Source organism: Sminthopsis crassicaudata, chromosome 2, assembly GCF_048593235.1.
Source record: "Sminthopsis crassicaudata isolate SCR6 chromosome 2, ASM4859323v1, whole genome shotgun sequence".
Taxonomy (NCBI): domain Eukaryota; kingdom Metazoa; phylum Chordata; class Mammalia; order Dasyuromorphia; family Dasyuridae; genus Sminthopsis; species Sminthopsis crassicaudata.
Window position 1 is genome coordinate 526,609,721 of NC_133618.1, and position 14,431 is coordinate 526,624,151.

The following is a 14,431-nucleotide window of genomic DNA, read 5'->3' on the forward strand; positions in this document are numbered from 1 at the left end:
ACTTTTCTCCCCTGCATTTTCTATATGTTGTTTTAAAGAAGAATCTTAATAATTAGTGAAAGAAATTAATAAATGAATGAAAATTTAATAATAATATTCATGATGATTAGCCCCACCAATTCCAGGTTCCTACCAGCTTTCTGTAAAGCTATATATATATATGTGTGTGTGTGTGTGTGTGTGTGTGTGTATAATTGTACCTATCTGTTATCTGTTGTTCAGTTATATCCAACTTTTTATGACCCTATTTGAGGTTTTCTTTGCCATTTCCTTCTGCAGATAATTTTACAGAAGAGGGAACTGGAGCAAACAGAATTAAATAACCTGCCCAAGACCACACAGCTAGTAAATATGTGAAGTTAAATTTGAAACTCAAGAAGATGAGTTTTCATGACTCCAGGCCCTATACTCTGCCCATTGCACTAGCTAGTTTCCCATCCGTTATCTATGTTATGTAATTAAAGGACAAAATAACATTTGCATTCAGGACACAGTTCAAGATCTACATTCTCCATAAATCCCATCCTAAGACCTGTCCCAGTCTTCACTTATCTCTTGCTTTTTCTGAGTTCCTATTGCCTGCATCTTCTGCTTCATAGTGAAGTCTGCATTATTTTCTAATTGTCTCCTATCAGTTTCATATCTCTAACTAGACTCCTTAAGGGAAAAAACTATCTCTAATCTCTAGTGCCTAACACAGTGTTGTACTCCTGGAAGTCATTAGAGAAATATTTGATTGACTGAAAAAATCACTCTGATGATCTGATGATCACTCTTATTTATCCAGAGTAAAAGCACTATGAATTTCTTCTAAGAAATGCCAAGTGTGATGGCAGAGTTTTTGTTTTTATTTGTTTATTTTAAAGTTGAATGAGAACTATAACTTCCCCTCCTACAACAGCTTCTTTCCCTAGTTCTGTATATGCTTCTATGCCTGGGAAAGGCTCATGTTTAAATGAATGTTGATTTTCTCCCCCGGGGAATTGACTGAAGCCTGACTGTAAAGTGGATGCATTGCAGCTTTTAGCATTGCATGCTTCCTTCTGGAGTGCCCAGAGTTCCTCCTCTGGATTATGACCTATATGAAGATATTAAACATAGGAAGGGGGATACAGTCCACCCTTGTGAGCCCTTCTGACAGCCTACCTCTCCCTTAAAAAGGGGGAGAATAGGTTAGTTCCATTTTTTTTTTCCATTGATCCAGTCTAAGCTCACTCTTCTGTGTGATGACAAAGAAATCTTTTGCTTCTCTTCATTTATTTAGAAATACTGTCTTCCAAATTAATGCCAGTGTATATTTTTAAATTATATTTAACTTATTTTTATCGATGTCTTTTGGTTTACCTATATGTCCTTGAGAGCCATTCCTTAGAAGAAAGAATGAAAACAAAGGCAGAAAAACAGTTCAGAAAAGCTAATCAACACCACAAAAATGTTTGACATTAATTGTATTATAATGTAAATTCCTCAAAGCTGGGGACAACTTTCACTTTTTCTTTCTAATCCCAGAATTTAACAGAATATCCAACAGGTAATAAAAGTTTAATAATTGCTCACTGATTAATATCATATGGAATATTTCTTGCTTAGTGTACTCTTGTCTCCATAAAGAAGTTGAGGAAAGTTCCTTTTTTTATTTCTCTTTTTCAAACAAAATTATTCATTAGCATCAACATATAAAAAATTAATAATTATGTACAGAGATTACTTAATCAATGAGAGACAATATGCCTCAAACCTTCCTTTGTTTTTGGTTACTTTACCATGAGGCATCGATTTATCTCTGGCATCTAGGTAATGAAATGGATAGAGTTCTGTGTCTGGAGTCAGGAAGATTTAACTTGTGAATTCAAATCTAGTCTCAGATACTTACTAGCTGCATGATGCTGGGAAAGTCACTTAACCTAGTTTGCCTCATTTGCTCATCTTTAAAATGAGCTGGAGAAGGAAATAGGGAGCCACTTGATTACTTTTTCCAAGAAAACCCCAAATGGAGACTGAACAACAATAAAGTACAGCATCAGGGAGGTTAGATTTCACTGTCTGAGTCTGTTTGTATTGCAATGTGTTGTATATGTCCCCAGGGAGATTTTCATACCATTATCACCTTAAAACAAAGCATACATCAAAGAGCTAGGCATACAGAGTAACAATGGCATCCTTGAAAATACCATTTAGGTTCTTCCATTTCCTCTTGGGTGGACCTGTGCCAGATATAACAGGACACTAAAACTCTGCTACCAGGCACTTAAGCATTTTCTTGTTGGTCTATGATATAATTTTTTTTTTTCTTTAGAGATAATGGTGAAGAGAACACCTGTGGTCACTGTTGTCAATTACAAGAACTCTAACTGATGACCTAGAGTCATGGGACTGGATTTTATATATCTTTTTTTAGAAATTGCTCAGTCCTAAGTAAAGGAAGGGTTATCTTCTTTATGATTATCTCACATTGAAGATGCTATAGAAAAAAGGAAAGGAGAAACAACTGTAATTCCTGAGGCTGAAGCTTACACACCCAGCTGCCCTCAATTCACCAGGCTTATTTAAGGGTTTCAGAAAGTGTCTTTAGAGTGAGTGTTTGATTCAATGAAATTAGAGAGAGTAGCCTAGAAGGAGTGAATGCAGGAGTATGAATAGAGAGCTAGTAACCACTGATGAGTAAAAAAAAAATGAAGAAGGATCTGAATGAGCAAGCTTGGAAAAAGTAAGGGTGCACTAAATCATTAGAGAATGCAAAAAAAGTACAGAAAGAGAGATTCAAGGAGCATAGGAGTTGTTGATTCAAAGCATAAGGAAATGGCTTAAGTCATAAAGAACCAGGGCAATCTCAGAGTTAATGAGCTCAATCTACAGAGGGTGTAACTTATATCCTACAGACCCATTCCTCTTCAAAGTATGTATGCCAATCTTTTCAACAATTCGGTGATTCAGATCAATTCCAATAGACATGCAATGAAGCCAGTATTCTGAATGCAGAAAAGCCTGTGTACTGAATGAGGATCACCAAATAATATTTTCACTTTTTTATTGTTTTCTTGCTTTTTGTTTTATTTCTCATTTTCTTTCCTTTTTATCTGATTTTTCTTGTAAAGCATGAAAAATGTGGAAATATGTATAGAAGAATTGCACTTATTTAACATATATTAGATTACTTGCTGTCTAAAGATGGGGGTAAAGGGAAGAAAAGGAAAAAAAATCAGAACAAAATGTTCTTCAAGGATGAATATTGAACATTATCTATGCAAACATTTTGAAAATAAAAAAGTTTTTTTAAAATGTATGCTAACACAAAGAAGGTAGTGAGAAAAAGCTGTTAATTAGATTTTGCCTTAAATGAAATAAACAAATAAGGCTTTTTTTTTCTGAGCTTCTCTTAGTTAAGTTTTGTGAAGTGTCTAGAGCAATCTAGAATCTACATGACTGTGGAATGATATCAATATCTTTCCATCATAACAGCTGTACTTTCCAAAACCAAAAAGTGGTTAGCAGATTAATTTTATTTCAATGATTTATTGTTTAAATACTCTGATCACCTAGATCATCTTGTATCATTTGTATATTAAAAGGTGAGGATGAGAGAAAAGAGACATTAGATTTCAACTCTGAATCATAAGATAGTATGGAACCCTGGATCCTCTCAAGCTTTAAGAGGTTTCAATTATGTGGCAATTATTTTAAGTTGTATAGAATAGGCACTCAATTAATATTAAAATGAATCAATAAGTGAGGTTCCCTCTATCAAATAATCTTTGATCAGTAAAATATAAGCACCATGATAGCAGAGATGATTTTATTTTTCCCTTTGTAAAACCAGTTCATAGCATAATGTTTTGTATATAACTTACACTTAATTTATGTTAATTGAACTGAATTCTATCACATGGTTGAAACAGGACTTCTTAAAGTTTTTCCACTGGTGACCGCTTTTCACCTAAGAAATGTTAACACAAATCTGGGTATATAAATATGCAAATAAAATATTTACTAATAATAAGTCATAAAGCAATTTATTTTAAAACAAATCCTTGGTACATGTATAATTTTACCACTTATTAAAGAAGAAAAAACTTTGCATGATAATGAGATGGATATGCTTGTTTATTCTTATGTAAAGAATTAAATCTTGGTGGAATATTTGACATCTTTTACTGTTGCCATTTTTTCATGACCCCCACATTTAATTATACAATCCCATATAGGGTTGCAACCCACAGTAGAAGAAGCTTTGCTTTATAACACCACCAGTATGTTTTAAGGCATAACTTTTTATGGTGGAAAAGGCACCAGGTATAAATGTGAAAGACATTTATTTGACTTAACTCCTAGTCATGTAACTATGAACAAGTTACAAGACTACAAAGGGCTTCATCAGTTTCCTTATGGATAGAAGAGTCAGAAAAGATGGTCTCTGAGCTGTGTATCTATGATCCTATTTAGTAGCTTGCATTTTATTATTCTAATTTAATTTCACATTAGAAGAGTGAATATGTTTCTTTCCAATAATAATTTTTATGGATATGTCTGTGCTTATTTTCTTTCTTCTTTTTTGTTAATAGCAATACTTTCATGCTGGAGGAAATGGTCTGAAAAAGAACTTTTTGGAAAAGAGCCCTGATCTTCAGTCTCTTAGATATGCTCTGAGTCTTTATACCCAAACCACTGATTCCCTGATAAAGAAATTCATCGACACTCAGACCTCTCAGAGTAAGTAATCTATAGAAGCTAGAAATAAATACAACTTGGAGGTATGGTAAATTACTTTTATTTTACATTGTTTTAAATTGCTGTTGCAAATCATACTAATTAATGTATATTTTATTATAGTAACTTTTTTTGTTTTCTACATAGGGAATGAGATATTCTGATTGTGAAAAGATAGATTCACTTTCTTGCCTCAATATTTTTGAGATAATTATAATGCAAAGATGTATTAAACACTAAACCATTTTGAACATAATTTAAACTTCTTTAAGGTATTCCAAAATTCCCTTGCTAAATATTATGTAACTATGAGTCTTGGAGTGCTATTCCCAATAAAATTTCTTCAGTATAGAATAAGAACTCACAGAAACTCTAAGCTTTACTTATTTTGATCCTTTTGTCTTAGGGGTAGGAGGGGGAACCAATAAACTTGGATAGTTTTTAATATATGTAACTTAGAATCTCTTGGAGTCTTTGGGTTCATGTAAACTAGATCCAAACTAGATCAGTGTTTGGACACCATGTTTGTTTGTTTCATTTTTCCTATTTCAGGTTTTTTTGGAAAAACTCTAACTATGCTCATGTTATAGTTCTATGTTTACCCAAATAGGAGTAATAATATACCTCAAATGCTACACAGGAACTAAGCTGCAGTATCTATACTGGTTAGGAACAGTTGTTTTTGTTTTTGTTTTTTATTTCATTCCCACAGAAAATACATAAAATGCAAAAAATTCAGTGAGGCCTGTGAATAGCAACAGCAAAGAGGATTAATAAACCCATTTCTCCTCCATCTCTTCTCCTATAATGCTATTCAAATTCTTCAATTATAAGTGCCTTGTTAAACATCCTCTTCCTCTTCCAAGAAGCAGGTTATTGAACAAACTTCTTCTCAAAAGCCAGATGATATGAACTAGAAGATGTCCCCAAACTGGGAAGGTCTCTTTTCTGTAGTTCTGTTAACTCTCTAGGACTAAATACATTCTTATCTCTATGATGTGTTTCTGTAGGAATATCATCAATGCCCAGCTTCTGGGATAAAGTACCTTCTCAGAAATTATAGTTTCTGACTTTTGTTCAGAAGAGAACACAGGCAAAAGTCACCAGGAAGGATACAGGTACCCCAGGGCAGCTCACCAAGTGCTTTTATTGCAACCCAAAGCAACTGCTTTGGATGGGGGAAGAAATCTCCCTCTTTCATTGCCCCCATCATAGATCTGGTCTCCTTGCTGTGATCTGGAAGACCAAGAGAAAGAGGACAGGAAAAAAAAAAAAAGGGAATGGTTTGTTCAACAAAAGCCTAATATCTGCTGTTCAGTTGTAAATTATCTTAGAGACAGCTAGTCACAGAGAATCAACTTATGAATTGCCTTCTTCTTAGCAAGTTGTATCTTCTCAGCAAGATAGCAGTACACATATTTCCATGAGCGGTTCACAAAATCCTAGGTTTAGATCTGGATGTCCCGTTAGAGATTATATATTTCAACTCTCTCATATTAGAGATGAAAATATAAGGAACTTAGATGTTAACTGACAAGGTCACAATAAAATTCAAATTCAGGTCTTGTAATTCCACATTCAGTGTTCTTTCCATTTAAAAAATGTATTTATGATACGTCCATACAGAGAACCACATAATTAAAAATATATAAAATTTTTGAAAAGTTCATCAAAAGGTTTCATCTTCCATAAAACGCTCAATTGTACTCCTTCCCTATCTCTTTCCCCCATCTCTAGATCTAGTTCTCTCTCTCTCTCTCTCTCTCTCTCTCTCTCTCTCTCTCTCTCTCTCTCTCTCTCTCTCTCTCTTTTCTCTCTGTCTCTCTCAGTCTCTTTGTGTTTCTATCTCTCTGTGTCTGTCTCCTTGTCTCTCTGTGTCTGTCTCTCTCTCTTTCTCCCCCCTCACCCCTCCCTCTCTGTCTTCCTTATTTCCACATTCCCATCTTTGAAATTTGTGAGATATTCCTACAAACAATTTTTTGTCATGTTTCTTTTTTGACACTTAAAAAAAAATGCTAAGATGAATAGACCCAATGTAATCCCTGGAATTGTGATCAGACACCAGGGAATCTATTTTTCATTTCAACATTAAACAAAAGTACAAAATCTAAAAGTGCACCTCAACTCAGATGAATAAGAAATTTCAGGAAACCATTTTCATTCATAGGTTAGGTACTCTGATGATCTCCTCTATCAGGCTCATTTTTAATTTAAACTCTTCCAAATCTAATTTTCTTTGATGGTTCTCTTTAACCCCTGATGGCTTCTAATTACTTCCAGTTAAGACACACTTTCTATTTTTTTTTTTAAACAATGATGGGATGCCTGAGGCAGAAGTAGGGTTAAAGCACATGTTAAAATTGTAACTAAAGTAATGGCAGAGAATACCAGCAAGCATAGGATTAAATTTAAATACATATAATATTGACTCACTATCAAGATTTTACAATCTACTCATCTGACAATGCTGAAAATCACTAAAAAAGCACTTTTGAAATTGTTCTGCTGACTTGTCACTTTCAGCTACTAAATCTTTCATTCCCTATTGCTCCTATATAAAATCAGCATTTTGCCTTACCAATTTTGGAGTGCTAAATTGTGGAGGGGAAAGAAAGAAAGAAACATCTGTATCTTACTGTTCTGCCTTGGAATACATTGTGGCAAACACACACACACACACACACACACACACACACACACACACACACACACACACACAGGCTTGTTATATAGTTGGCTATAGTTAAAATAGATGCACTATTGACAATTCTGATGTAAACAAAAATCTAATACTATATAAAGATCAAGAGGTGTATTTTTTTATTTAGATACTTGAGATTGAAATTTTAAGTCATGCCCATATTTATAAAGTTGATAAATTGGCAATTTGTATGAAAATATGCAAAAAGTCCCAACTTAAAATATCTAGATAAATATATGGAGTGTTTGATCTACCTAAATCTTTTAACCTTTGGGTTCACTGTTTTGGGTAAATATAATATCAGAATCTAAGACAGAGCAATAGTGGGAAAATAATTGTGTGGGATAAGATGTTCAGCACAAATAAATCAAGGAAATTTCTCAAGATAAAAGCAGAAAGGAATTTTATTATAATCTCCTGAGAAAGGGAGTTTTCCTATTTACAAAGAGAGGTGGGACACTGTTAACAGAAAAGAATTATACAGGGGTCTGGGCTAACACTACCTATAGGCTGGATCTTTGCCTTGATTTGTCAGGACAAATGACCTCACACTCTAAGTCATAAATGAAGAAAAACTTCTAACCCAACCACATCTTTAGGATTACTAAATTACCTTTTATGGGAGTTTCAATGTCAAGGTGGCCATAACTTAGTCTCACAAAGAAAAGGGCTTTATGGTCCCACTCCTTGTTAACCACATGATCTCTGGAGAAAAAATCCTGGCCCTAGGGTACAGCTGACCTTCACTCAGTTTTTAGAACAATGTCTCCATCTTATGAGATAGCTTTCACAGTTCATTTCATTCATAATTAATGAATTTCATACCATAAATTGTTGACTAAAATACAAGTTTTATGTCTCCATGCTTACTAATGAGTAGAAACACCTATATTCTGAGTGAATTTTCTGTATTCTCCCCTCATCTCCCACACTTATTAATTTCCCAAACCCATCCCCCCCACGACATTTCTTACATGACATTTTAAAATTGAACCAGAAATAATGAAAGAAATTGCAACTTAGATATAATCTGATTCTATTTCTTGTTTGGAAAATGAATGATATTTTTTTTAAGTCAACAAAATACAGACATTATTGCTCATTATTTTTTCGTTTAATTTCCAGCCAATATTCTGTGGGGACCTTACTGCTTGCAATTTATTTTGACTTTGTTCAGATATTATCTCATGAAATGGAATAATGTTCAAGGGGCTTTCTGTCTGAGTTTTTGGGCTTCCTACGGTTCATTTAATTTCTGTGAGTTTCATTTTCGTCATGCATAAAATGGGGATAATACTTATTCCCCATTAAGTCACACAGTTATTGTTAGCTGGGAATTTGTAAATCTCAAAGTGATATAGAAGTGACTGATATTGTTATATTTAACTCTTTGGAAATGGAGGGATTTGTTCACTTCTACTTCCACCTTATTTCCTTTCTGTTTATTTTCTAATTTTTTGCTATTTTCTTCCCCCACCCCCACCCCACCATTGTTTTTCAGTTTTGCTTCAGCCCATTTTCTCTTACAATTTGAAAATCCATTAAATTTGGTCAAAGGAAATATTGAATAAAACAGTAAGAATTTAAAAATTATTAAAGCATACATAAGGTTCCTTGTGGGCTGCACATTGACTAAGTTTCAAATGTACTCTGTGGGATGGGTAGGATGTAAGACCCCCTTCCCAATCCAACTAACTAATCAGAGACATCATCAAGTACAAAGAGAAAGCATTTATTTAATCCCTGTAGAGAGAGGCCCAGACACCCCGGGGAGCCATCCCAGCTCCACCATGTGCTCCTGAAAACTGGCCAGCTTCTGGCTTGTCCAGGGTTTAAAAGCAAAAGACTTGAGTCTTTTCATTGGATAGACTAACAGGACATAACCATCCTTGATCAATGCTGGATGCCTCCCATAGGTCACCACCACTTCCTTCAACTTCCTGTATCTCCAGGTTTAAAGTCCAGTATGATAATACTGAGAAATACTTCATCCCATCAGTCCCATTCAGTACTGATATTTCTGTTTTATTTCATGTTTATTCATTTTGTGAATTATTTTAACCTAATTTGGGCAGAGCTATGAAGTGCTGAGAATACAGATTGACACTTCTGCAGTAATTTATTTTACATGAGTTGGATTTGGGTTTACACTTGTTTTCTGACCCTGAGAGCTAAAAAGGTTTCCCTCTCTGCTTGCTGACTCTAGTCAGTGCTCTTTGCAGTGTCCTGAATGTAATGCTATCAAATGAGGCAAAGTTGGTAAAAAGAAGAGGTAATGATTTCTGGAATCTTCTTCCTGCTACAAGGCAAGAGAAAATATTTTCAGAACAGGCCCTGGGAGGCAAAAGTAGTCAAGAAGCTACAATGGACATGATGCAGAAACAAAATCTGAAAAAAAGGGGGAGAGGGGGATATGTGAAGGAATCTCAGGGCTTATATATAGGGCTCAGCAATTTTGAGATCCTTATTCATTTGTGAAATTTTCTTCTATTATTATTTCATATATATGAATATACACATATGTATTTCCCCATCATGTGTAATAATGAGCTTTTAAAAGAATTTGGAAGAAACTGTTATCTTACTGAAGCATCCTTGGGAAAGAAGATAAAGCTCTGCAGTTTTTTTCCAGCACACAAAACTATACAGCAGGAACCTCAGTCCAGAGACAGGAGACTTTACTAGTGAGAAATCAGAAGGCCAATTAAGCAAATCCCTGCAGTGTCTTAGTGAAAAAACAAACGTTTCAGTATATAGTAGATCCAGGCTACTCTGATGGCACATTATTTGTGGCAGGTTAATAAACACTAAACTCTAATATTGCTGAGTTGGGGAATTACAGTGGAACTGACTTCTGTATACTGTGACCTTGGGGTAAATTGATTGTTGTCTTGATGTATTCCAACTGTTTAGGAGGGGTATTTATATGAGCATACTACCAGAGTAAAGGCACTAAGAAGATCAATTGGCCATTTAATTGGTTCCAAGTATTTGAGGGCAGTATGAAGGATGGAAAAACAATCCTTTGAAAGTCAAGGTAACATTTTTCTTAGATTCCATTGCCCTTCCTTAAGAGTTAATTACTTTAACCTGGTTAATAATGGACATGATTGTTAAACACAATGTTAACTGGGAAAAAAAAAAAAAAATTGGAGATATCTTCTCACCCTGTCTAAAGGAGGATGCAAAAAATACCACAGCATGCTTATATATGAAAAAGGAAAAAAAAAAAAAAAAACTATTGTAGAAATTCAATTAAACTGATTTTCATATAATAGATTTAGAACTGGAAGAGACCCGGGGTAATCCATTCTCCATTTTAAAAACAAGGAAATTGCAAAAGAGATCATGAAGTTAAGTGATATCTCTGATCAACCCCCTAGCAAGTATCCAAGGCAGGATTTGAACCCAGTTTCTTCTGAACCCAAATGACATGCCTTGACCATTATAGTAGACGGTTTCTTTCACCCTCAAAATTCTTAAGTGAAGAATTTGGGGTATTCCACCCTAAAACCAGAATTAATCTCTGAGGTTTTCTCCACTGAGGGATTAATGAGAGCATCCTTTGAAAGACAAGAAAGGAAAGGAGTGGAAGATTGGTATACCTTTCATAGTAATTTGAGGACAGTGAATAGGATACAACTGTTAAGTGCTTGACTTCAGTACACAAATGAATATCCAATCCAAGAATCCAGAATAATAACAATTTTTAAAATTATAATATTTATTAAAGCTATATTCCCAGCGTATAGCCTTTCATGCAAAATGCTAGCTACTTGTGTTGAAAACCTATAAAATATATTATACTCTTTTATTCTTACCAACATATACCTACAACTACCATTGCTTTCATAGGGCAGGGACACTGCTGGCTGTGATTGTTTGCAAGAGAGTGAAGCTCTTGGTTTGGGGTTCTTGGTCAGAGGGGAGAGCCCAAGGAAAGCTTGAAGCATCATTCCTGATCCCCCATCCCACAATTTGAAATTCTTACACAAACACCTCTCATTTAAAAAAAAATAAAATAAACCTGCAAAGAAGAATGGAAACATGTGAACAGGGAAGACTGGGGTTTATCTTCAGAGGCGGACATTTTAGTTAAAACAAAACAAAACAAAACAAAACAAAACAAAACAAACAAACAAACAAAAAAAAACCTTTTACATCAAAGAGTAACATGAAATGGCTTCCCACTAAGAAGAGAATTTATAGAAGAACTCAAAAAAGAATTTAAACATAAAATGAGAGACACTGAGGAAAAACTAAAAAATGAAAATGAAAACCATCCAAGAAAAACAAGATGATGATAAAAAAAGAATTAACTAGAAAAGGAAATACAGATTCTCAAAGATGAAAATAATTCTCTGAAAATTAGAATTGAGTAAAGGGAAGCCAGTGAAGCTATGAGAGACCAAGAAATAATAAAACACATTATAAAGAATGAGAAAATAGAACAGAATGTGAACCATGTTATAAGAAAAATAACAGGTCAAGAAGAAAAAACTGTAAGAATAAATTGTAATAATAATATATAATATAATGTAATATAATAATAAATGTAAGAATAAATAATAATGTAGGAAATAATCCAAGAAAATTGTCCTGGAGTGATAGAACATGAGGGGAAAGTAGAAATAGAAAAAAATACACTTATCACCACCTCAAAGAGATCTTTTGTGAAAAACACACAGGAATATTATTGCCAAATTTTGGAACCCCCAGATCAAAGAGAAAATTTTGCAAGAAACAAGAAAAAACAATTAAATGCTAGAGGTACAATTAGAATTATACAGGACATATCAGCAGCTATAATAAAAACCACAGGTCCTGGAATCATATCTACTTAAAATTAAAAGAAGTAGGCCTGCAGTAAAAAATATGATATCAAGCAAAATTATCTATAACTTTAAATGAGAAAAAATAGACTATCAATGTATTTGCATTTGCATTGACTTTCTATCAACCAAACCCAAACTTAACAGAAAATTTAACATATAAAAAGCCAATATAATATCAAAGATCAATTTATATACATACACACAGACACACACACACACACACACACACACACACACAGACACAGACACACACACACACACACACACACACATACACACACACACATACAAATATATCTTTTCTTAACTGCAGTTTGCTTGGGGGTAAGGGTGGGGGTAAAAGGAGGAAAACCATATCAAGTAAATGAGGTTTGCAGCAAAGAACTAAAGAACAGTTTACAAGGAAGTAAAGAAAAAATGGAAATTCATGAAAATAATTTCTTCTAATATATATACTTTCTTGATCTAGTAATTTGTTATTATATATAATCCTCCCTGATGTCCTGATGTTCTGCTGGGTTTTGTTTTTTTTTTTTTTGTTTGTTTGTTTTGATTTATTTTGTTTTGTATTCCTTTTCTGTTTTTCTTTTTTCTTACTCTGTTTTTTCAAATAAAATATTTTTTATTTTATTAATTTTATAATTATACATTTTTGACAGTATATATGCATGAGTAATTTTTTACATTATCCCTTGTATTCATTTTTCCAGATTTTCCCCTCCCTCCATCTACTCCCTCCCCTAAATGACAGGAGGCAACCTCATACATTTTACATGTGTTACAGTATAACCTAGATATAATATATGTGTGTAAATCCAATTTTATTGTTGCACGATAAGAATTGGATTCCGAAGGTATAAGTTACCTGGGTAGATAGACAGTAGTGCTAACAATTTACATTCATTTCCCAGTGTTCCTTCTCTGGGTGTAGTTGTTTCTGTCCATCATTAATCAACTGGAAGTGAGTTGGATCTTCTTTATGTTGAAGATTTCCACTTCCATCAGAATACATCTTCATACAACCTTGTTGTTGAAGTATATAGTGATCTTCTGGTTCTTCTCATTTCACTCAGCATCAGTTCATGCAAGTCTCTCCAAGCCTTTCTGAATTCATCCTGCTGGTCATTTCTTACAGAGCAATAATATTCCATAACCTTCATATACCATAATTTACCCAACCATTCTCCAACTGATGGACATCCATTCAACTTCCAGTTTCTAGCTACAACAAAAAGAGCTGCCACAAACATTTTGGCACATACAGGTCCCTTTCCCCTCTTTAGTATTTCTTTGGGATATAAGCCCAATAGTAGCACTGCTGGATCAAAAGGTATGCACAGTTTGAGAACTTTTTGTGCATAGTTCCAAATTACTCTCCAGAATGGTTGGATTCTTTCACAACTCCACCAACAATGCATTAGTGTCTCAGTTTTTCCACAGCCCCTCCAACATTCATCGTTATTTGTTCCTGTCATCTTAGCCAATCTGACAGGTGTGTAGTGGTATCGCAGAGTTGTCTTAATTTGCATTTCTCTGATCATTAGTAATTTGAAACACTCTTTCATATGAATGGATATAGTTTCAATTTCATCATCTGAGAATAGTCTGTTCATATCCTTTGACCATTTATCAATTGGAGAATGGTTTGATTTCTTATAAATTAGGGTCAGTTCTCTATATAATTTGGAAATGAGACCTTTATCAGAACCTTTAACTATAAAAATATTTTCCCAATTTGTTTCTTCCCTTCTAATCTTGTTTGAATTAGTATTGTTTGTACAGAAATTTTTTAGTTTGATGTAATCAAAATCTTCTACTTTGTGATCAATCATGAGCTCTAGTTCTCCTCTGGTCATAAATTCCTTCCTCCTCCACAGGTCTGATAGGTAGACTATCCTCTGTTCCTCTAATCTATTTATGATCTCAATAAAATAAATTAAAAAAAAAAAGAAAAGAAAAAGCAAAACCCTTGTAACAAATATTCATAATTAAGCAAAATAAATCCCTACATTGGCCATCTCCAAACAAACAAATAAAAAAGTTTGTCTTTTTTTTTTAACACGGAAAATTAAAAAAAATGTTTAAAAAGGAAAAAAAGTGTTGACAGTATTAACTTAGTAAATATAGATTTTTATGTAAAGAAATGGATAAAACAGTTTGGACTTAGGTGCAGCATGATTAATCATCTTAA

At 33.8% G+C, this 14,431-nt stretch overlaps 1 protein-coding gene across 3 annotated transcripts in view; it reads left to right on the forward strand.

Annotated features, from left to right (window-relative positions):
* Positions 1-14,431, forward strand: part of UNC13C (unc-13 homolog C) — a 744,253-nt gene that overhangs the window by 695,328 nt on the left and 34,494 nt on the right. For all 3 annotated transcript variants that reach the window (XM_074294550.1, XM_074294552.1, XM_074294551.1), the window contains one exon: positions 4,560-4,707. In XM_074294550.1, coding sequence (XP_074150651.1) covers positions 4,560-4,707 — 148 coding nt within the window. The remainder of the gene's footprint in view (positions 1-4,559; positions 4,708-14,431) is intronic.